Source organism: Hyla sarda, chromosome 1, assembly GCF_029499605.1.
Source record: "Hyla sarda isolate aHylSar1 chromosome 1, aHylSar1.hap1, whole genome shotgun sequence".
NCBI lineage: Eukaryota > Metazoa > Chordata > Amphibia > Anura > Hylidae > Hyla > Hyla sarda.
The window spans coordinates 141,988,530-142,013,892 of NC_079189.1; the positions used below are offsets into that span (position 1 = coordinate 141,988,530).

Genomic DNA, 25,363 nt, shown 5'->3' on the forward strand with positions numbered 1-25,363 from the left:
GTGAATGTTCTGTGTGAGGCATATCAAGCTAGGTTGGTAGCCATGGATGAACTCGAGAAGGAGAAAGTGGTAATGGTTCGTAAGGTGCAAAGCCTGGAGGCACAGGACGATACGCACATTAAAGAGTACCCATCAGATCTATATAAAAAAATAAAATAAAAATGTATATATCACTCAGTACCTAATCCTGACCATGTACATCTAATTTTTGTGTGTCTAGCACCTATTTATTTATTTTTTATCACACTTTTAATTTAGCTCACTAGTCTGAATTTCTCTGTAAGGGAGGGGCGTGGCCTCAGTATGCTGTCTGCTCACATCTCCCCTAGCATTAGCAAAACTACAACTCCCAGCTTGTCGTCACTGACAGTAGCGGGACACAAGCTAACAGTGGGAGGATTTTTCCTCCAGCTGTGAGCCCTGCACTCACAGCTGTCAATAAAGGAAGTGTGTCCATGACATATGGACACAGCAGGACTAGTATGTATCCAAGCAGGCAGAGGGGGCAGTTGTTTGACTGGCTTTTTAGTATGAAATACTGTAAATTTTCTAATGAAAGCAATTGCAAAATCTATTGGGAAAGCAATGCAGTCCGCGTGGTCCTAGTGCCGCTAGCTTGATCTCTGGCGGGGGGGGGGGGGGGGGGGGGGGAGATGGGTCCTTGCGAAACACAGCCAGGTGCTGTGAGTGACCCTCACCAGTGAAGTGGACAGACAAGGGGGTCTTAGTACACACAGCAAGACTGCCAATGCTGTGTGTGAACAGTGAGTAAAGGTAGCAGGAAACTTGTGTTTTAAGCTGGTGGAGACTAGCTTACCAGTGGAGAGAGAGGGAAGTGACAAATGTGTAGTCAGTATCTAGATGGCCTAGGATTTTGTTTGTTCCTGTGTTAGGTTTGTGTTTATCCTGCAACCTATCTAATAAAGCTGGCAAGGAGCCAGACTTGCATAAAGAACTGTTTGCTGCTGAATAAACCAGTGTCCTGTGGCTGTCTTAAGGACGTTAACAGAGCTTACCTCAAAGTGAAATCCCTACAGGTTGCTATGGGCAACTGGTCAACTTTACTCTGCACAGGTTTTGACAAATCTCCCCCTTAATCCTGACTGCTGTCCGACCAGCCAATCACTTGTTGAAATGGGACACCACTGCAGGAAAAGGCTGAGCAGACATTCCTGCAGGATGAACAAGTCAGAAAAAAAAGGGAGGAGCAGGGACCGGGTGCATTTGTAAAGGAAGCTGTGGGGGTTCGGGGCTGGAAAGTATCCGCTCTATTTTAATAAAGACTAGGTGGTTTCTGGCAGTCACTTTATTTTACTTTAATACCTAAAACAAACAGATTAGCATCCACTAAAGACTTATTTTTCATATGTGCACCTAGAACTTCACCACAATTCAAGCACAGTGGAAACTGTGCAAGTTCCATGAAGGCTCCGTGATTAATAGGTAACATTTGGCAGCGAAAATGCAAAGTTCCCAAGACTCAACAAATCATTTTATGGAAGAGAAGCTATCAACATGAATGACACAGTGCTGACATGTTCTCCAGCTGTGTACAGAGGATGTAGTCATTAACATCAGTCCCTGCTTGCCCTTGTAAAGATTACAATCTAATATCTAGTAACTGTGGGAGGAAACAATAGTGCTGGAAGATATCTGAACGATTATACACTATCTAGACAGTTTCCTCATGTCAAGTCACTGTCCTTGCTTAGCAAGATATTTTATTTATGTTTAAAGTATGCATTAGTTCTGTCCTAGTCAGACACCAATACAGAGGAAGGAAACCACGAAATAGGTTTCTATATGAATGTTCAAGTCATTCCTTACTTCCTACCACCAGACCATAAGATGAGTGGGCTGCCACAGTTTTGTTAGTCAACTGAGCTTTATGATGGAGCCTTCTCATGACAAGAACAATGGGGCATAAAGACACCTTTACCTGCACGTCTGTAGATTCAAGTGCATATAAATAGCCAATATATTCAGCTTTATCAGTGGAGCTCTTCCGATAAAGACATTATACAGGATTCTTCAGAAGCCTACTTCATTTGCTGGAGATGCTGCCGCAGAACTAAGAATAGTTTGAGTGGTTCGATCTTGAATAGCTGCTTTGGCTGAGTGTCTGTACAAGTTGTGCAGAACGTGCCATTGCCCATAGAAACTGATGCTTACGCATCTTAGTGCCTGCATTCATTTTACCCATGTCTTAATGTGGCCTTTTACATGACATTTAACAAGTGTTCTACTTTGTAATAGCCACGTTTACGGAATTCAGTGTTGGGATTGGTTCTTTGAAACTAAACGCAAATTCCTTATAGAAACCAGCAACACCTGTAACCTTCTGAAATCTTTTTCCATACTAAATGTATAAACCGGAATTCAGTGTTCATAAACATAATAGACCCTAATATTTCTGAATTCATACAACATTGTTTAAACATATGCCTTTATAAACATATAAAGGGTAAGAAAAGTTATTCTATGATCATTAAGTATAATATCAGAAAAAAAGTTCTAAAAAAAAAAAAAACATCACTCATGTATCTGCTGTGTCTTTTGAGTTCTAAAATATATGGCCTTATGAAGGAAGTATATATACCGATCATTCTATACAAAGCATATAAAGAAATACCATATTAAAACTGTGCTCTACATTTTCGTCAAAATCGCCATTGCTGGTTACAGAAATTTCGGCAGCAGCACTTCTGGGTGAATCTTGGGCCATTGTGATGTCCTGTTAAAAAGAAAAAAAATAATGTAAGTCCCATTAAAATGAGCCTACAGTGCCAGCATACGTAAACCTTGCTAAAACACGTGCTTTCTGTCACGAGCAATGGCTTGATACCTGTTACACTAAACCAAATAGTGTTATTTAAATCCCACTCATGCATGAAGTTATTCTAAACTATAGCAAAAACCACATGAATTCGACTGAAAAACAGATTTATACCATTGTATCAGAAATGCAAAGCAACTATTATTAATTTGCATTATTGTACATGATACAATACTATACTATTTTGTTACACAACCCAATTTTTATTCCTAACTAGAGATGAGCAAACTTACAGTAAATTTGATTCGTCACGACCTTCTCGGCTCGGCAGTTGATGACTTATCCTGCATAAATGAGTTCAGCTTTCAGGTGCTCCGGTGGGCTGGAAAAGGAGGATACAGTCCTAGGAGACTCTTTCCTAGGACTATATCCACCTTTTCCAGCCCACCGGAGCACCTGAAAGCTGAACTAATTTATGCAGGATAAGTCATCAACTGCCGAGCCGAGAAGTTCGTGACGAATCAAATTTACTGTAAGTTCGCTCATCTCTATTCCTAACCAACCTTCCTTCCTCCATTCTTACAGCATTCTTTATTATTCATACATAAAAATATGAATCATCTTTCATACAAGTCTTAACACACTGAACATTGCTACTCAGTGATCCCTCAGTAATGATTACATTGTAAACATCTGCATTCACATTTCCGTTCTTGTGCTCTGACATGGAACAGAAAAACAAGAATGATGGCAGTGCCAAATTCGCCACAAGACCAACACTAACACCACCTGATGGACATAATGGACTCTAAGGTCTGTTCGTTTGCTAGGGAAAAAATTTCCACCCCATTCAACATAATCTGTGACAGAAGCTTCCAACAAAGCCTACAATATGTAAATCCAGCCTTATTGCAAGACCTTTATCTTACAAAGAAAATGATTCAAGATTTTGGCACCACGATACCTCCCATAGACTTGCATTGAGGGGCGTGGTGTGACATCACGACCCCCGCCGTGGGCACCCAGCTTTCTAAATGAACGCTGGGTGCTGCACAGAGATTGCAGGGGTCCCAGCTGCGGACACCCACAATCAGACATCTTATCCCCTATCCTTTGGATAGAGGATAAGATGTCTAGGAACAGAGTATCCCTTTAACCCCTTCAGGACGGAGCCCATTTTGGCCTTAAGGACCGGAGCGTTTTTTGCACATCTGACCACTGTCACTTTAAACATTAATAACTCTGGGATGCTTTTAGTTATCATTCTGATTCCGAGATTGTTTTTTCGTGACATATTCTACTTTAACATAGTGGTAAATTTTTGTCGATACTTGCATCCTTTCTTGGTGAAAAATCCGTAAATTTGATGAAAAATTTGAAAATTTAGCATTTTTCTAACTTTGAAGCTTTCTGCTTGTAAGGAAAATGGATATTACGAATACATTTTTTTTGGTTCACATATACAATATGTCTACTTTATGTTTGCATCATAAAATTGACGTGTTTTTACTTTTGGAAGACACCAGAGGGCTTCAACGGTCAGCAGCAATTTTCCGATTTTTCACAAAATTTTCAAACTCAGTATTTTTCAGGGACCAGTTCAGGTTTGAAGTGGATTTGAAGGGTCTTCGTATTAGAAATACCCCATAAATGACCCCATTATAAAAACTACACCCCCCAAAGTATTCAAAATGACATTCAGTCAGCGTTTTAACCCTTTAGGTGTTTCACACGAATAGCAGCAAAGTGAAGGAGAAAATTCACAATCTTCATTTTTTACACTCACATGTTCTTGTAGACCCAATTCTTGAATTTTTACAAGGGGTAAAAGGACTAAATTTTTACTTGTATTTGTAGCCCAATTTCTCTCGAGTAAGCACATACCTCATATGTCTATGTAAAGTGTTCGGCGGGCGCAGTAGAGGGCTCAGAAGGGAAGGAGCGACAAGGGGATTTTGGAGAGTACGTTTTTCTGAAATGGTTTTTGGGGGGCATGTTACCTTTAGGAAGCCCTTATGGTGCCAGAACAGCAAAAAAAAACCACATGGCATACCATTTTGGAAACTAGACCCCTCGGGGAATGTAACATGGGATAAAGTGAACCTTAATACCCCACAGGTGTTTCACGACTTTTGCAAATGTAAAAAAAAAATAATAATTTTTACCTAAAATGCTTGTTTTCCCCCAAAAAATTTATTTTTAAAAAGGGTAATAGCAGAAAATACCCCTAAAAATTTGAAGCCCAATTTCTCCCGATTCAGAAAACACCCCATATGGGGGTGAAAAGTGCTCTGCTGGCGCACTACAGGTCTCAGAAGAGAAGGAGTCACATTTGGCTTTTTGAACGCAAATTTTGCTCTGGGGGCATGCCGCATTTAGGAAGCCCCTATGGTGCCAGGACAGCAAAAAAAAACCACATGGCATACCATTTTGGAAACTAGACCCCTCGGGGAACGTAACAAGGGGTTAAGTGAACCTTTATACCCCACAGGTGTTTCACGACTTTTGCATATGTAAAAAAAAATTTTTTTTTTACCTAAAATGCTTGTTTTCCCCAAAATTTTACATTTTTAAAAAGGGTTAAAGCAGAAAATACCCCCCAAAATTTGTAACACAATTTCTCGCGAGTACGGCGATACCCCATATGTGGCCCTTAACTGTTGCCTTGAAATACGACAGGGCTCCAAAGTGAGAGCGCCATGCGCATTTGAGGCCTAAATTAGGGATTGCATAGGGGTGGACATTGGGAATCACTGGCGTAGAATACCCCTAACAGGGTGCCTCCAGCTGTTGCAAAACTCCCAGCATGCCTGGACAGTCAACGGCTGTCCGACAATACTGGGAGTTGTTTTGCAACAGCTGGAGGCTCCGTTCTGGAAACAGTGGCGTACCAGACGTTTTTCATTTTTATTGGGGAGGGGAGGGGAGGGGGGCTGTGTAGGGGTATGTGTATATGTAGTGTTTTTTACTTTTTATTTTATTTTTTGTGTTAGTGTAGTGTTTTTAGGGTACAGTCGCACGGGCGGGGGTTCACAGTAGTTTCTCGCTGGCAATTTGAGCTGCAGCAGAAAGTTTGCGGCAGCTCAAATTTGCAGCCAGATACTTACTGTAATCCTCCGCCCATGTGAGTGTACCCTGTACGTTCACATTGGGGGGGGGGGGGACATCCAGCTGTTGCATAACTACAACTCCCAGCATGCCCGTTGGCTGTCGGTGACTGCTGAGAGTTGTAGTTTTGCAACAGCTGTAGGCACACTGGTTATGTATCACTGAGTTTGTGACCTAACTCAGTGTTTCACAACCAGTGTGCCTCCAGCTGTTGCAAAACTACAACTCCCAGCATGTACGGTGCATGGTGTACGGTGACTGCTGAGAGTTGTAGTTTGCAACAGCTGGAGGCACACCGGTCGTGAAACACTGAGTTAGGTAAAAAAAAAACTGAGTTTCACAACCAGTGTGCCTTCAGCTGTTGCAAAACTACAACTCTCAGCAGTCACCGACAGCCAACGGGCATGCTGGGAGTTGTAGTTATGCAACCAGCAGATGCACCACTACAACTCCCAGCATGCACTTTAGCTGTTTGTGCAAGCTGGGAGTTGTAGTTACACAACAGCTGAAGGTACACTTTTCCATAGAAAGAATGTGCCTCCAGCTGTTGCAAAACCATAAGTCCCAGCATGCCCATAAGGGAATGCTGGGAGTTGTGGTGGTCTGCCTCCTGCTGTTGCATAACTACAGCTCCCAGCATGCCCTTTTTGCATGCTGGGAGCTGTTGCTAAGCAACAGCAGGAGGCTGTCACTCACCTCCAACGATCCAGACGCTGCAGGTCAGTCCCGCCGCCGCAGCTGCTCCTGGGGCCCCGATCCCAACAGGGGCGCCGGGGATCGGGGTCCCCAGCACCGGGGGTCGTCTTCCCGCACCCGCTCACGTCCTCCAGAAGAGGGGCGGAGCGGGTGCGGGAGTGACACCCGCAGCAGGCGCCCTGATTGGTCGGCCGGTAATCCGGCCGACGAATCAGGGCGATCGTGAGGTGGCACCAGTGCCACCTCACCCCTGCTGGCTATGGCTGTTCGGGGCCGTCAGAGACGGCCCCGAACAGCCAGTAATTCCGGGTCACCGGAGACCCGATTGACCCGGAATCGCCGCAGATCGCTGGACTGCATTGTCCAGCGATCTGCGGCGATCGCCGACATGGGGGGGCATAATGACCCCCCTGGGCGATATGCCGGGATGCCTGCTGAACGATTTCAGCAGGCATCCGGCTCCGGTCCCCAACCGGCTAGCGGTGGGGGCCGGAATTCCCACGGGCGTATGGATACGCCCTCGGTCCTTAAGGACTCGGGATTCAGGGCGTATCCATACGCCCTATGTCCTGAAGAGGTTAATACAGGTGACATTTGAAAAATTTGAATATTCTGCAAAAGTTGATTTAAAGGGGTACTCAGCTGTTCAGCATTTGGAACAAACTGTTCTGAACGCTTGAGCCGGGAGCTCGTGAGGTCATAGGCCCCCCGCCCATGATGTCACGCCCCTCCCCCTCAATGGAAGTCTATAGGAGGGTGTGTGACCGCTGTCACACCCCCTCCCACAGACTTGCATTGAGGGGGTGGAGTTAGTCACGAGCTCCCGGCGCCAGCTCCAGCATTCAGAACAGTTTGTTCCAACCAAACGCTGAGCAGCGGAGTACCCCTTTAAGTAATGCAACTCATCTGCGGAAAGAAGCATGAAGCACAGTGGACCAACACCAGCAGATGACAGGGCTCCCCAAATCATATAATATATTGTGGATTTGGGGTTTTCATGAGCTGTAAACCATGATCACCACATTTATGACAAATCACAGCTTGAACTATCTTGCTTTACGTGAAGTGGGTATCTCTCATATTAGCTTCACCTTTTAAGTTGCATTACTGAAAGAAATTCACTTTTACACAATATTCTTATTTTTCGAGTTTCACCTGTATACTTCATATTATTCATATTACCTATGTCTGCGGCATTTTGAATCCAGCAGGCACTTCTTTCACTATGGGTCACAACCTGTACTCTGTATGTTCCCCATTAATTGTTCTAACAGGAAGTGAGGCTCATGACTTTGCTGGGTCAGTTGTCTTATCAGGTCAGTCAAGATAAAGGAACATTTTAAAGAAAAGTTTAGCAACTTTTTGGCCAATGATACACAGTAAATTCAGACAGATTAGATTTTCTGCATTTGGCATTGCAGTAACAGTATGACCCTGCTGAGTTAATATATGAAGGACACAAGTTACCCTGAACTCCACATTAACAAGAACACAGCTGCTGTTCCAGCCCTTCAGTTCTTTTTGTTAAACAGCACCATCTACTGGATGTCTGTGGTAAAACACCCCATTTGACTAAAGCAGCAAACTTTGACTTTCACCACAAATCCAAAAGCAAAGGGTACCTACCTGCCCTGCTAAAGAATGGCAAAGCCATGTTCAAAAACTAAGATGCTGGTGTGCAGGACAAATGCAGTCTGAAGTTATACAGTCATTCATTCCAACTTACTTCTTACAGGTTTGATAATGCAAGGCATGGAGCACAGCTTAGGCAACATCCAGACAGTATTCATTGCATGTATATCATATGGGAACATTAACCCCTTAAGGAGTCAGGGTTTTTCCGTTTTTGCACTTTTGTTTTTTCCTACTCACCTTTTAAAAATCATAACCCTTTCAATATTGCACCTACAGACCCATATGATGGATTTTTTTTTTGCGCTATCAATTCTACTTTTTCATTTTACCCAAAGATCTACGGCGAAAGCAAAACAAAATTTATACGCTTAAAAATGTCCTCTTCTGACCCCTATAACAAAAATTTTTTGCATACGGGGATGATTGAGGGCTAATTTTTTGTGCCGTGATCTGAAGTTTTTATCGGTACCATTTTTGTTTTGATTGGGCTTTTTGATAGCTTTTTATACATTTTTTCTGGTATAAAAAGTGACCAAAAAAAACGGTATTTTGGACTTTGGAATAATTTTTTTTTACGCGTACACCATTGACCGTGCGGATTAATGATATATTTTTATAGTTCAGACACTGACACATGCGGCGATACCACATATTTTTATATTTATTTACATCGGGTTTTTTTTATGGGAAAATGGGGGTGATTCAAACTTTTATTAGGGAAGGGGTTCAATCACATTTATTAACTTAAATTTTTTTGTTATAGCCCCATACTCGCCGATACCAAGTACGAGTACTTTTATTTTAAAGGAAAAATCTGACCCCAGGTTGACCCAGTCTCTGTGCTTAATGTGCTAATATGTGGGTTCTCTGTAGTATGAGCCAAGATCTCACTCCTCTCCATTGGACAGAACAGGGAATTTGCATTGGTGGTGAGACCAATGTCTCCGAAGTGATTGCGCCGACGTTCACATGGTGAGCAGCGGTAGAAAGCAGGTCACCTGCACTATCTACTTATAAATTCAAGTTAGTGCAGGTGACTCTGCTGAAAGATTGCCTTTAATAGTAGGTAGTATCCCCTTGTAGGTAGTAGAGATAGTTGCAGACATTAGCAGCAGCTCCCCTGTAGACCACATAAACCCCCCCCCCGTGTCCCCCTTGTAGACAGCGCTCCCTCTTGTCCCCCTTACAGACAGTGGGCCCCCTCCTTTTAGACAGGACCCCCCCTTGTCCCCCTTATAGACTGCGCCCCCCCCCCCCCACTTTGTAGACAGCCCTCCCTCTTGTCCCCCTTGTAGACAGCAGGGTCCCCCCTTGTAGGGAGCAGGCCTCCCCCCCCCCCCCCCTATAGACCGTGCTCACCTGCGGCTGTCCTCGGGTGTTGCCGCTACGCTGTCCCGTTCTCCCGATCGCATCATGGCGTCCTATGGAGGAGCATGTGACATACACGTCACTCTGCTTCCTCAGTAGCGTTACCCTGGGCGCAGGGGAGGAGGAGTGACGTGTGTCACATGCTCCTCCATAGGACACCATGATGCGATCGGGAGAACGGGACAGCGGAGCGGGGCCACACAACAGCAGGTATCGGACATGGTATCGGGGACATTAAATGAGTCCTCGATACCATGCAAATGCAGAGTATCGGCCCCGATACGATACTAGTATCGTATCGGGACATCCTTACTGTGCAGTACCATTTTGTTGGTGCACAGTGCTAAAGTACAGCTGCTACAGACTATGGGTATACTCATAACAGGCAAATCGAATGTAAATATCCCACCCAGATTTTTAATGTATTAAATCTGCAGCATATTACAGTACCACACTGAGACCCCCAAGAGGGAGATATACGAGCGCTGTATCTTCGGCTATCCCAAAGAGATGCATGGAGGAGGCATGTCTGCCAATGCTCCATTTACACAGTGTTGGTTCCTCCTTGCATGTGGAGAACTAGGGTGCCGGGCAGGAGATCGCGGGGAAGGATTTTGGCAGCTGGCAGTTGAATGTGAATGCAGGCCTCCTAACCATACCTTAAAGGCAGACAATGGGGGAAAGAAGGATCAAGCAGGTTATAATTTAGCAATATGTTTGGAAGCAGCTTACTCTCTTCTCTAATCACTCACTAGGCAACTGTAAAAGATTGCTGATCGCTGTATTTGGCAGCCCCATAGCAGATGAATAGAGCTGTAGCTTGCATGCTCTACTGCTGCTTCATTGAAGGGGAATTTTTTTTTATTTGACTATGCTACAGGGGCTGTAATGTTAGTGTAGTTCATAATATAGTGTCTGTACCTGTGAGTGACAGTTTTCTCACAATTCTTCTGTGATTTTCACCCCAATATTTATTTTTAACAGCATACAAAATGACTGTTGTCTCAGATATTTCTCAGGTAGCAATGCGGCCGAGACCTGACTCACTAGTCAGCTGATGACAGGGAGCCTGTCTGCTTCAATGGGTGGAGGGATCAACTAATGCAACAGCTGTAGGCACCCTGATTGAAATCTTTTGAATCGATGCAGCTCACTTATGTTTCAATGGGTGGGGTGGCTGATCTTAGTTTTTTTTTTTAATCAAAACCCGGGACACCAGGGGGGGGGGGGGAAGCATTAGGTACACAGCAGTTTCCCCACATTAGGTTGCTGTAGCATAGATTCCCCACATTAGGTAGCGCAGCAGTTTCCCGACATTAGGTAGCGCAGCACAGTTTACCCACATTAGGTAGCTGTAGCACAGATTCCCCACCTAGACAATGTTACTTATATCTGCCTGCGGGGACTTCCTGGCGGAGGTGTGTGCTATAAGTGACGTCACTCACCACGCTCAAATCCGCCAGGAAGTCCGCGCAGGCAGATGTAAGAAGCAGTTTAGTGACGGGGCAAGACTGGTTGCCCCATCATATGAACATCGGGTCCCATGTAGCAGTGTTTGCCAAGTGTGTTAAGTCTTCGGGCATTTAGCCCTGCTTGCCCGAAACAGGGATAAATGCCTAAAGAAATCACCTGCCTGGCACCCAGAACTGCATGTCCGGGCAATTCAAGTTCCAGATCCCTTGTGCGGGCCGCAAAATTTTGTTCCGTGGGCCGGGAGTTTACTCTACTAGTTTCGGTGCTTTAGCACGGTCCTCAGGAGGAACAATAGGCAAACACCTCTCCTCGTGGTCTGCCCGTCCTTATATTACCTATGTTCATGTTGTCATCACTCAGTGCCAGGATAGATCTCCTATCCCGAGCTCTTTTACTTGGTATCCAATCATTGTTGCAAAAAGTTTACTCCAATGTGATTTCTCCCTATCATGTCATCATCCCTTACCCCATCCTTACTGGATCACAATGCGCCGTGGTTCCAGTCCTCCTGCGATCTTGCGCATGGACTTTGTTTACATTGGGTGCAAAGTCCCGCTACAGCGCTTGCGCAGGGACTTAGTCTCAGGACTCGACAAGTTTGTTCGCATATACTTAGTCTTGGAACTAGATCACAGTGCAAAATAGGGCTTGCATGATCTAGGTATCTCCTATTCCAATATAGTACTCACTTAATGGAGGTATCTCCTATTAGGAGGAGGATGAAATAATCTATGCCAAATTCTCTCCACCCATTATTAGTATGACATAAAATCCTCCCCTTACCCTGCATTAATCATACCACTAAATTCGTCAACTTAGGAGACCTAGGGAGGACAAAGGGAAGAAGGGGGGAGGGAGGGGGGGGGGGAGAATCATCAAATGATGATAAGGATACTGACATTAAGATACATGCTCATTATCTATTCTCATGTCTCCTGGTATGGACACACTATTGGATAGGTTAAAAGCTGTGACTGACAAAAACTACCCATAATCCATTTAGATTCCAATGCCTAATCAAGGCAGCAAAGGAAAAAACCCTTTGTTTAGTCCTGTGGGTGTCATACTCTTAAATCAGTGAATCCACCTCGCTTCTTCTCTTAACAGTTTTTTATTCACATTACCTTGTCTAGGCCCTAAACGTAACTGACAACCCAACAAATTGGATCATTTTGGTATTGCTGTTGTGGTATGCTTGATGTGCCGAGATATTGGCGTATCCTTCTTAGTGCGAATAACACTCAAATGCCGTGAGATACGTCTCCTCATTTCCTGTGTGGTTTTTCTCACAGATTCTCGGACATGTACATACTACTATATAAATGATGATGTTTTTACTACTGCAGTTTATAAACTGTCTGATGTCGTAGATCACGTAAAATAGGTCCCCTTCTGTACGAGATACTTGGGCTATCGCCAATTACTGATCCTATATCCGTATGTTTTGCCAGCAGGTGCCAGTGTTTCCGTAGTATACACCTGATGTGTGTACCCATCGTAACGTCATATACATCGTATATGTTCCATTCTCCCGGAAGTTGTTGGTTGGGAAAACATGGCTCCTCTGTCTACAGTCCGTGCTCTTTTATACGCTTTTTTCAGATGTTGCTTTGGGTACCCCCGTTGCCTGAATCTCTGATATAATATCTTACTCTCCTCTTCAAATGACGGTTTCTCAGAACAATTGTGACGCACACTTAAATATTGTCCTACAGGTATACTAGATTTTAAACTGTCAGGGTGCCAACTGCTCCAATGCAGGAGAGAATTCGCAGAAGTTGGTTTTCGATAGATCTTAGTTTGGATCTTCAATCCCTCATCTATATAAATATGCAAATCCCAAAAATGTATTGAGGATCCTCCTATTTAGCTGGTGAAGACCATCCCAATATCGTTGGAATTTAGTTGATTAACCAAATCCGTGAAAAGTGAAGTATCTCCGTCCCAAAGAATCAGGACATCATCGATATAGCGCCCCCCCAAAAAAATTGTGAAAAAAGCAAAAGCCTCAGAAAAAACTGTAGTGTCTTCCCATGATCCTAAAAATAAATTATCACAAGTACGTGCACAAGAAGACCCCATAGCAGTACCCTGTGTTGTTTGAAAGTGCCATTAAATAATAATTGTGAGTTAAGATGAACTTCAATAGTTCAATAACAAAGGAATTGTGACCTTTAAAGAAGGTGCTCTTTGTGCTCAAAAAGTGTGTGATTACGGTCAGACCGAAATCATGTTGGATGTTACTGTATAAACTTTCCACATCTAAGCTGGTGAGTATTGTGGTTTTGGTAACGACTATATCCTGTAGCTTCAGTACTGTGTCCTTCGTATTTAAGATATGAAGGTAATCACGAAGGGTGCCAGCACCTTATCGATGTATATACTAGCCCCTTGACTCAGGCAGGCGTTCCCAGGCACTATTGGTCTGCCGCAAATAGGTGTGGTGGACTTGTGCATTTTTGGCAAAGCATAGATAGATATTCTGAGAAGCGAAGAGAGGAAGGATCCAGCTCACCGATGGGATATAATTAAAACATAACTTTTACTGTTCCGGACTAAAACATGTAAACCAAAAAGTGAAAAGGAGGTGACGTTAAAAGCAACTTGCTGACGCGTTTCGGACTCTACATGAGTCCTTAGTCATGGCATAAAGAAGACTTAAAATAAGAAATATATACACATACCTCTTAGACTATGTTTGATCATTAGTGCCGACATGTGTGAAACGGCGTGTGACGCTGTTTCCGGGATCATCACATGACCGGGCTCAGTGAAATATCCGGATTGGACTAATTGCCGGTCAGGTGCCCGAAAGCGTACTCTACCGTATCTCATAGCAACATGACGTGTGAATTGGGTTGGTATATGGATGAGGGTGCATGGAGAAACAACTTATGAATATGCACAGTTTGCGGTGCATACATCACCTAATATAACACATCGTTACTCCACCACCACTCGTTCAACCCAGTTCACATGTTTTGAACTGTATTTACATACTAAAGGAGAAGATTGATATTTATCATCATTGCACCATTGAATAGGCTAAAATAGCACAGCATATACCTAGAACTTCCAAAAAACCTGCATGACGTTATACAGAGATATATATATATATATACACACACACACACACATTAAATCATTACAATGGTTAAGACTAGAGGTGCACCGAAATGGAAATTTCAGAACCGAAACGAAACTTAAATAAAAAAAAAATTCCGTCCGATACCGAAAATGACTTCTACCCGTCTTCTGGTAAAATGCAGCGCTCCGCTCATTAGATTAGATTCCCCCACATTAGATTGCCAGTTCACCCACATTAGGTCGGCAGCTCCCCCCACATTTGTAGGCAGCTCCCCCCACATTTGTAGGCAGCTCCCCCCACATTTGTAGGCAGCTCCCCCCACATTTGTAGGCAGCTCCCCCCACATTTGTAGGCAGCTCCCCCCACATTTGTAGGCAGCTCCCCCCACATTTGTAGGCAGCTCCCCCCACATTTGTAGGCAGCTCCCCCCACATTAGGTCAGCAGTTCCCCCACAATAGTAGGCAGTTCCCCCACAATATTTGGCAGCTCCCCCCACATTTGTAGGCAGCTCCCCCCCAACAATATTAGGCAGCTTCCCCCCCCCCACAATATTAGGCAGCTCCCCCCCCCCCACAATATTAGGCAGCTCCCCCCCCCCCAACAATATTAGGCAGCTCCCCCCACATTTGTAGGCAGCCCCCCCCCACAATATTAGGCAGCTCCCCCCACATTTGTAGGCAGCTCCCCCCCACAATATTAGGCTTTGCCGGTCCGGGCATGCTGGGAGTTGTAGTTTCACAACAGCTGGAGGCGCCCTGGTTTTTAATATACAGTATTAGGTTTTATATGCGCTGGCCGGCCCCCGCCTGCAGCCACACACGGGAGCCGGCCCGCATTTGTAGGCAGCTTCCCCCCAACAATATTAGGCAGCTCCCCCCCCACAATATTAGGCAGCTCCCTCCCCAACATTAGGCAGCTCCCCCCCACAATATTAGGCTTTGCCGGTCCGGGCATGCTGGGAGTTGTAGTTTCACAACAGCTGGAGGAGCCCTGGTTTTTAGTATACAGTATTAGGTTTTATATGCGCTGGCCGGCCCCCGCCTGCAGCCACACACGGGAGCCGGCCCGGGCACATAAAAAGAAGTATTCCTATCCCGGAGAGCGTGCCCCCCCAGATGTTGCGCCCGGTGCGGCCGCCCCCCCCCCCTGCACCCCCCACGAGTGCCTCTGCCACTGGCAGCGTTTGTAACTTGTGGGCGGGCAGGGGAGGTGGGTCATTATCGGCACATTTTTTGTTGTTTCGGCATTTCGCCGAAATAGCTATTTTCGGCCAATATGTATCGGCCGCCGATATATCGGTGCATCCCTAGTTAAGACCTCTAGGTATACAAGAGTCCAATTGCAGAATCCAATAGGCTTCTCTTGAGAAGACCAATTTGGATCAATCTTCCCCACGTCGGGGTCTCTTCACTTTCTCTATCCCTACAATAGAGATACATGATGCATATCTTGGACAAACCAGACGTGGATCTACCTCCCACATCCACTTCTGGATATTGTGAGTATCGCATGTGTTCCGCAACTCTCAGTTTCAGCTTGCGTGTTGTACAGCCCATATATTGAACCTGGCAATCATTTCAAGTGGCCAGGTAAATGACGTGGTTGGTATTACAATTAATTAGAGATTTGATGGCAAAAGATTTCCTAGTAGTGCATGAGGAAAACTGTCTGGTGCAATTTACATATTTGCAACATGTGCATCTAGTTCCATTGCATTTAAAAAACCCCGTTGTGGTCAAACAGTTATTGTTAAACCCATCTCTCAGCGTTTGTGCTCTTCTTGCAACTACTATTACACCTATACTCAAAATGTCGGACACTTGTGTATTTTGATGAAGTACTGGTAAATGTTTGTAAATAATTTGTTTTATTTCATCAAAGTCCATCGAAAATGGGGTAGAGAAGGTAAGTGTGGCATCTTTTTGTTTTTCTTGACTATCTTTAATTTTATTTAAGTTCTTATTTTGTTTCTTTTGACTATAGTGTTGTTCAGGTATTCTCTCTTCTTACCTTCTGCTATCTTTTTAGCACGGTTCAACACATTCGGACTGTATCCCCTCTTTTTGAGAAGTAGATTGATATCTACTACAGAGTTACTGTATAATTCTTCAGATGAGGATGCTCTCCTAGCCCTTATGTATTCACCAATGGGCAGATTGAGAATAGTATGCTTTGGATGACAACTGGTTGCATGCAACAATGTGTTGCCTGAAGTCGGCTTCCTATATAGGGATGAAATTACAGAGTTGGTGTTGGAATTTCCCACAAGTGTTACATCTAGGAAGTTTACTGTATCTTTCTCTATATTGCAGGCAAATTTCCGGTTGAAATCATTATGGTTAAGATATTGAAAAAACTCACTTGCCTGTTCTGGTGTCCCCCTCCATACTAGGAGGAGGTCGTCTACATATCGGCCGTACCACCCCACCAACGGACGGTAGGGGTTGACGGTCGAATACAGACAGACCTCCTCCCAATAGGACATGTATAAGTTTGCTAATGACAGGGAGAATTTAGCTCCCATCGGGCATCCTTCCAACTGTAAAAATATTTGTTGTCAAAAGAAAAAAAAAGTTGTTTGTGAGAACAAACAGCAGCACGTCCAATGTAAATTGTATACATGTAGATGAATAATTGCTATATTTTGACAGATGGTATTTAGTGGCTTCTATAGCCCGGCAGTGAGGAATAGTAGCGTACAAAGAGATTACATCGCATGACAGCCGAAGGGTGCCAGCACCTTATCGATGTATATACTGGCCCCTTGACTCAGGCAGGCGTTACCAGGCACTATTGGTCTGCCGCGAATAGGTGTGGTGGACTTGTGCATTTTTGGCAAAGCATAGATACCTGTGGGATCCAATGGCATAAGCTCATATTTCATTTGATCTGAGAGGAGACCCATCACCATGGAGATAGTCGGACCGGTCAATAATCACCCCATTGCCCCCCTTATCAGAGAGCTTGATGACGACCGGTCTGATCTCAGTCTCCAGGGCTGCCTGTTCAGCAGATCTTAAATTGGAGTTGATAAGATGTCTCCTTGGCCAAATTGCCTCTATGCCGGCCGTAGTCAGGCTTACTAATGTTTCACTATTCGCGAATTGCGAAAACAGAGGAGTCCTCAAAGACCTCGGTTTCAGGTCAGTATAAGGTGCTTCAAAGCCTGCAGCCACCACCTTCGTTTTCCATTAATAATTCATGGAGTGCGAGTCTTGCATCCTCGTCTCGTCGCAATTGTGTTCTTGAGTCTGGGGTCCCCAGAAAGATTACCGATATTTTATAGTGTCTTCCAAAGACACACAAAAATCCAATAAATCCACCTGGCCGCCCTATCGTTTCTGGGATAGGTTCACTCACTTCGAACCTATCCCAGTACGAAGATAGATTTTTACAACAATTTATACAAAAAACATCCACTTATTTAAAAGATAGCACTCAAGTTATTTCCATTATTGAATCCTTTACTTTAAAATCTAATCACATTTAACCACATTAGATGCATCATCCTTATCCACTATTATACATCACAATTTGGTTGTTGCCGCAGTAGGGAAATTTTACGGTCACATTAAACCACAATAAATTAATTTTATCACATCAGCTATATTATTTATCCTTACACATAATTATTTATTTTTTGAGGGTGATTATTATTTGCAACAAGTGGGCACAGCTATGGACACCAAGTTTTGCTAATTTATTCATGGCATCATGGGAAAAAGACATCATACCCCAACTTGGTACAAACCTGGTGCTCTGGAAAAGGTACATCAATGATATTTTAATTTGGGAGGGGGATTCAATTGATTTGGAGCACTTTATTTGTAAGTTAAACACCAACAGTCCCAACCTTCACTTCACATCCACTATAAAGTAAAGATACAATACATTTTCTGGACTTAGAAATTAGGGTAGATTAAAATAAATTAATTTGCAACACATATCAAAAGCCGACTTCTAGAAAGAGTTATATTAGTTTTGACAGCTGTCACCTTCCCAGGTGGCTTCTCAACGTCCCGCTAGGGCAATTTCGTAGACTTTAAAGAAACTGTACATCAAATGAAAAATTTCTGGAAGAAGCTGCCCACCTAACAACTCAATTCAAAGAAAAAAAAGTACCCAGATTCCCTCCTACAACAGTCCTTAGAATACACTAAAACACTGGATGGAACTACCATCTTCACCCCTAAAGAGAAATCCATTTAAATCAGTTTTACCGTTCAGTACTATGTATAAAAAGATAGAGAAACTGAAACGAACAATTGTATCTAATTAAACAAGATCGAGACATTGGGGAGTTATTACCAGTTCGTCCGCCCATAGTCTACACTAGAGCCCCCAATTTGGGGATTACAGTTGAACCATCTGTCACTTTGCAAGTCAACTCCTTTAAATGGACTATAAATAACCTGTAATACAAAAGGAGTTATTAATTTAATAGAATGTGGGTGTAAAAAGCAATATATAGGCCGAACAAAGAGGCCTTTAAAAACACGCATAGTAGAAGATCTGTACAATATAAGAAATGGTAATTTAAAACACCCACTTTCAGCTCATTTCACATCTATACACAACTGTGACAGTAGGTCATTTTCCTTTACAGGACTTCAACATATTAGGCAAGATTGGAGGGGGGGGGCAGTTTCATGATAAATATGTCCCGAGCTGAAAGCAAAACATTTTTTCAATTTGCCACATAAGAACCAGGAGGATTGAATTCTAGCTTCGTATTATTTGGATTTCTAAAGAGGTTGTCCTTGGCTTTAGTGACCATCCCTGTCATTTAATAAGGGCGCCCCCTGGAGCCGATGCCATCCTCCATGGGAACTCATATTCATCGCTCACTGTCCTGAGAAGAATATTTGTTATGCTGCTCTCTGTTGCCACTGTTGTATATTACCGGTCATTATTTCTGACATTCTTTGCTTCTTTCCTTTTTATTTCATATTTATTCTTTACATTTGTTTTTACTTTTCTTTATTCTCATTTTAATTTTAAATATTTATTTATATTTTCATTATACTGTATTTCTATTGTATTTTAATTTAATTTTATATTTTTTATATTTAATTCATTTATCTTCACTGGGGTTATTTCCATATTTATCCTTTTTTCTATCTCTTATTTTTATCAACCTCCATGTCTATTTATATATTATTTTTATTTATTCAGTCTCATTTGAGATACTCCTGCTACCGATTTTATTGTTCATATTTTTTTTATGTATTTTTCATTTATTTATATATAATAAATCCATGAATTTGTTCATTTGTGTAATTTTTTTATATTTAATTTATAGACAGACAATTGTGTCCTTTACTGATACTCTGTCTTTCTAGAATACCAAACTAATTTGATTATATATAATGTATTCATTTTGTGCTTGCGGTTTCTGTCGATTAATGTGACCAGAGACCAGGTCTCCATGTATTCACCACTCCCATCTTCTTAATTATGACATCATCACCTGTTGAACCAAGACCGTGCTGTTATAAATAAGATGGAACTCTCATTTGTCAATACAGCTACTGAGGAAGGGGTCTACAGTTATTTGCCCGAATACCCCGAAAACGCGTTCTAGCCTATGACCACATAGAACTCACTGTGTTATGGACACTGAAATTATGTGTTTTTTACATCCATTGTTTCCATGCAGTATACATTTCCCTGCCCCCACGGTTTTAGCTTGGTTTAGCCACAGCCACAGTGGGCGGGGCTAAAGAACCTGTTTTTCCAGGTTATGTGAGGAGAGTAGGCCAAAGGGGTGGGGCATTAGGGGATATCACAGGAAACCACATGGCCTTCGGTCCTCTTTTGCTTGGGAATTTCGTTGAGAGAGGAGCATCCTGCTCCTTAGCCTGGGATGGATAAGTATATTGGTTGTATCATTTCTACACTAAATATTCACGTATCACTTGCGTAGATTCCTGCTAGTTTGCTAAACATAGAGTATGTACTATTGTATTAATGCTTGTATGTATGTCTTATTTGGTTTAGCTAATTAATGTTTTTATTAAATGTTATTAACTTTGCTGGTTACCGAGTGATAGTTAATTTGGTGGTATACACTGCCGGTACAAGACATTTCTGCCAAAATACCTTGTACAATTATTTCATAGTTGTACAAAACTTAATCAGTGTTTCTGGGTGTTTTACAAACATATTTAGGACCTATAAATTTAGCCTGAACTTCCTGCTTCCGTTTTCATATAGTTGGTGCCATTTTGACTCCAACAAAGAGAGCACATGGTCGGGGGAGGGGCATGTTTGTTTTACTCTAATTCTAAAATCACAATTGGTGTAGCATGCAGGATTGTCCACAATAAGTGGAGCTGCAGACAGGATTATCACCTTTAGAACCGCAACACACTGTAAGCAGACCGTGTGTACTAGCTGCTGTGAGTCCGTGATTTATACAATTTGCTATTGTCATCCACCTCCTGCAATCCATCCACCTGGAGATCCGCTTGCCGTGAGATCCTCCGCGCCGTCCTGTCTCTCTGCTGCCAACAGAGATCCTGCAATCCATCTTCTGAGATCCACTTCCACGATCACCTCCCTGGCTGACATCAGACGCAGACGCCCGAGGAGTGTTATTATGTGGCAAAACATCGGCTCCAGTGCAGTCTGGACCAGCCACATTCAGCGCCTGTCAGCGCTTATTAACAGCGGGAGCATTGCATGAACTTAAACATCACAGCACGATACCATCACCAGTAATATTTAAATCACTACGGCAATATCTTTTATGGACATTGAACCAACATTATTTCACCATACACCGACTGTTTTTTATCTGGACGTCCAGTAACTGTATTCAGTAATTCACTGTATGTTTTATACGGTCAATTTTTATATTGATTTTATCACTGTATATTTGATATGTTATATTTGCCATTTATTTTTCATCCCACAAGGGCCCTGTGTGGGAAAGTTACGAAATTGAAATCTTTGAAAAAATAGCTTGTTTCGACCACCACATAATGCAGCAGTCGACACGCACCTCAATACATTTCTATGGCAGAAATGTATTGCTGAATGCAGCACTCTGGCTCTCCCATAGAGATGTATTGAGGGGGCATGTCAGTCGCCGTGTCATACGGTGGTCGGACATGCCCCATGGCCACTGGCGGGGCCCCTGCAATCGGACCCCCATGATCTGAAACTTATCCCCCATCCTTAGGATAGGGGATACGTTTTCTTATCCCGGAGTACCCCTTTAAAGCATACCATGGACCACATTACATGCGGTTGTAAGGGAATATATAACTATATGGTGTCCTCCGTGCACTGTAGACAAGAAACAAGCAAGCATTAATAATGCACCATGCCTTTTACTTCCCCTATTCTACATGGGCAACAATCAAACTAGGAGAGACTCTACTGTATCTAGACACTGAATTTTAATACAAACAGAGCCTATAAAACTAGGACAGCACACAGGATACATTTCATGGGTCATTTTTTATTTACAAGGAGTTATAGAACTGCAGCAGAATGTGAACAATGGAGAGTGGACAACTAGCAGACTCAGTTTTCAAGACAGGCATTCTACACTGGGTTTTCCCTGGCTAATGGAGGGAAATAGATTTTATTTCCTCTACAGGTTGTAGGTTTTTCCATACAACAGAACTCTAGCATTAGAACCAACAGAATATGTTCAATATAAATGATTACTTGCATAATACTATTGGGTAAGCTTAGGTTTGCAAATATCCCGTATAAATCATCAAATTAGTAAATTCTGCTGAATTTTTTTTAACCTATATAGCAAATGGTGCATTAAAGGACATTTACTTCTATAAAGCCATCCATAATTCGTAACGACTTTTACATTACTGTGTCATTTTAAATAGGATCTATGGCCTTAGGGGTCCTTGGCAACTTTTTTTGTCATTAAAGTGTACCTGGGGTCTAAGTGTTTAGACCTCGATGAACTGTTAGGTTAGGTTTACACTACAGAATTTCCGAGTAGGATTTTTAAGTGGAATTCCACTGCACAGTGCACACTAGGAAATGTCAGGAGCAAACACACAGTGACTGAAATTCCGCCACCAAAAGAATGAGTTTGTTCATTCTTTAGGAGGAATCCGTGCCGCAAACATTGCTGTCTATGGGTCGGCATTGGGTGCACATGGAGGAAATTCCGCAGTGTGAACCTTGCTTTAGAACAAAAGGGGAGAAAAGCTGACCAAGACAATCCCATAGACTTACATTTTAACCTTGTCTCCCTTAACATGCTCTTCTCCCAGCTCATTGTAGCTATTGGTTGTGGTCTGAACACTCAGAAACCAGAATCAAAACTTTTGATGTCTCTACAACATGTCAAAAGTTTTTTGTTTTTTTTTGTTCAAAGTGACAGTGCTCATTAAAGGGGTATTCCAGGATTTTTTTTTTATTTGACTATGTTACAGGGGCTGTAAAGTTCATAATATAGTGTCTGTACCTGTGTGTGACGGTTTTCTCACAATTCTTATGTGATTTTCACCCCGATGGTTATTTTTAAAAGCATACAAAATGACTGTTGTCTCAGATTTATCCCAGGTAGCAATGCGGCCGAGACCTGACCTCACTAGTCAGCTGATGACAGGGAGCCTGTCTGATTCAATGGGTAGAGTGATCACTTGGCATTAGAGAGATCAATCTGCAACAGCTGTAGGCACCCTGATTGAAAACCACAGGTCTTTTGAATGGATGCAGCTCATTTATGTTTCAATGGGTGGGGTGGCTGATGTGTGGGAGGGAGAAAAATTGAATTGTGGGATTCGTAGTCAAAAAAAGAAAAGTAAATCCGGAAATACCAGTTCACAAAAAGCTAGCCACAGTGTTATCTCACAACACAGCCATTTAGCCCCAAGACAAGCGCAGATCCTTCCTAAGCATGTACATTACTGTCTTCCAGGTACATACTAAAATCCCCTTATGGTGGATAACCCCTTTAAGGTAGCAGGATCTACTGCAAGTTCCCTGCTGCAGGTTTTAGCTATGGCAGAAAATAAGCAGCAGACTATGGTTTAAGTCAATGGAGTGTGCTGCGGATTTACATCAGGAAACTCGCAATACATCACCCTCGTGTGTGAATGTACCCTTAAAGGGGTACTCCACTGGCCACAGTTCAGAACATTTAGTTCCGAATGCTGTGGGCACGCTACGGGGGGTCGGCCATGCCCCCTTATGATGTCATACCACGTCCCCTCAATGCAAGTCTATGGGGGGGGCGTGGCACCGTCCCACCCCCGCCGACAGACTTGCATTGAGGGGGCGTAACGTCAAGAGGAGGAATGGCCGACCCCCGCAGCGCGCACACAGCGTTCGGAACTAAATGTTCCAAATGTTGGCCAGTGGTGTACCCCTATAAAGTGTATGCCATAAGGGCAGGCGTATGTTTAACAAGTAATACCTCAAATTTAACCCTTTCAACGTAAAAGGGGTAATATGCAGTAAATGCACAGAAAAACCTATAGGCATTTCTTCTACTTCAGCAGTGAAAATGTAGTACCATCAAAATTGCAGTTGCCAATCGGTAGCAGACACGCCTCCTCAATGTATCTCTATGGGAAAGCCAAATATACACGAACGCTGTATCTCCGACTCTTCCATAAAGTTACATTGAGGGGGCGTGTCTGTCACGGCTCCATGCGGTAATTGACAGTAATCAGTGCACGGAGTGGAGGATGCTCTCTGAAGGAAGAGTCAAGGTGCTGGGCAAGGGGTCCGAGCGGTCGGGCCCAGTGATCAGACACTTAGATCCTATGTTGTTATATACAGGAGTTCCCTTTTAACGCATCCTGACCCCTTTTAGAAATACTTTCTCTTCTGAAACTACTTTAATGTCGGGATTTTATACAAGTTTTCGATAAACACTTTTTTTTTTCATTCTGGGCTAGAATGCCTTCTGCCTATCATTCATTTTTTGTGGTTCTTAGATAATGATTGTGAATTTTCAGTTGTGTTTCCAATTGCCTCACTAAAGCTCCGTTCAGATTTTATATTTTACTTCAATCACAGGTATGTGTCAGGAGTAGTCCCCAACATACAGTATAACTCGGAAGTATGCCAGCATATAGGAATTTATTTTGCCATTAACTCCCATTGCAAAAAAATTCAAAATGTTATTAAAGTGTAAAAATATGCATACCCATATTGCATAGTACTCAATTTCTTTACTGGGTCCATCTCCATAGAAAAGTTTGGCAGGATACGTTTTTCTATACAGTATCCCAGCACATACACTGAGGGCACAGGTGTCCTTGGATATATTTACTGTCTGCATGAGAAGTTTTCTAGATGTACATGTCCAATGCAGACCCTGGATATTTGGGGCTTTTCATGCCAATCTGCAGCAAAATCTTCAAGTCTACCATGCAGATTTTGCTGCAGTTTCCACTGGAAATACATCCTTTAATGTCAATGATGTATTCACACTAGTGCTGGGCGATATGACCAAAAATGAGTATCACGGTATTTTTCTAAAGTATCACGGTATTTCACGTTTTTTTTTTTTTTTTTTACATTGAGACTTGCATTGAGGTGGCGTAGCGGAACTAAATGGGCTTTTGGAACTAAATGATCTGAACACTGGGGCAGTGGAGTACCCTTTTAAATAGATGTAACAAACAACCCAACAGCCTCCATATAGTAGTGTATAGTATAGTATAGGTCAGTGTTTCCCAACTAGGGGTGCCTCCAGCTGTTGCAAAACTACTACTCCCAGCATGCCCGGACAGCCGTTGGCTGTCCGGGCATGCTGGGAGTTGTAGTTTTGCAACAGCTGGAGGGCCTACTGTAGGTATACTATATTATACAGACCCCTGTCCATCCCGGAACCCTGACTCACCTTCCCAGTTGCTACAGGGACCGTCCGGGGAGGGTGGTCCGGGCCATCCATCCTTCCTGTAGTGTCCGGCGGCATTCCGGGTGGAGGGTGAAGCCTAGTAACGCTGCATAGAAACCGCTACGCCGTGACGTCAGGTGCGTCGCTGCGCACGGATGTCACTGCGCAGCGGCGTCTATGCAGTGTTACTAGGCTGGAGCCTGCCCGGAGTGGAGAAGAGGACCCCCGGAGAATAAGGACAGCCCGGACCGGTTCACCCTCCACCCGGAATGCCGCCGGACACTACAGGAAGGATGGATGGCCCGGACCACTCCCATTACGGGTAAGTTTAAAATTGGGGGAGGGGCCCGACCGGTATAGCGGTATGGGCAAAAATCCATA

The 25,363-nt window shown here is 43.3% G+C and overlaps 1 protein-coding gene across 6 annotated transcripts in view; it reads right to left on the bottom strand.

The window, feature by feature from the left end:
• The window catches only part of ARFIP1 (ADP ribosylation factor interacting protein 1), a 117,443-nt gene that overhangs the window by 70,487 nt on the left and 21,593 nt on the right, over window positions 1-25,363 (bottom strand). For 3 of the 6 annotated variants that reach the window (XM_056562679.1, XM_056562651.1, XM_056562685.1), the window contains one exon: window positions 2,654-2,734. In XM_056562679.1, the coding sequence (XP_056418654.1) occupies window positions 2,654-2,725 (72 nt within the window). In that variant the 5' untranslated portion in view covers window positions 2,726-2,734. Of the gene's footprint in view, window positions 1-2,632; window positions 2,735-25,363 lie in introns of all 6 variants that reach the window. The other 3 variants (XM_056562660.1, XM_056562642.1, XM_056562670.1) reach the window with 1 other exon arrangement.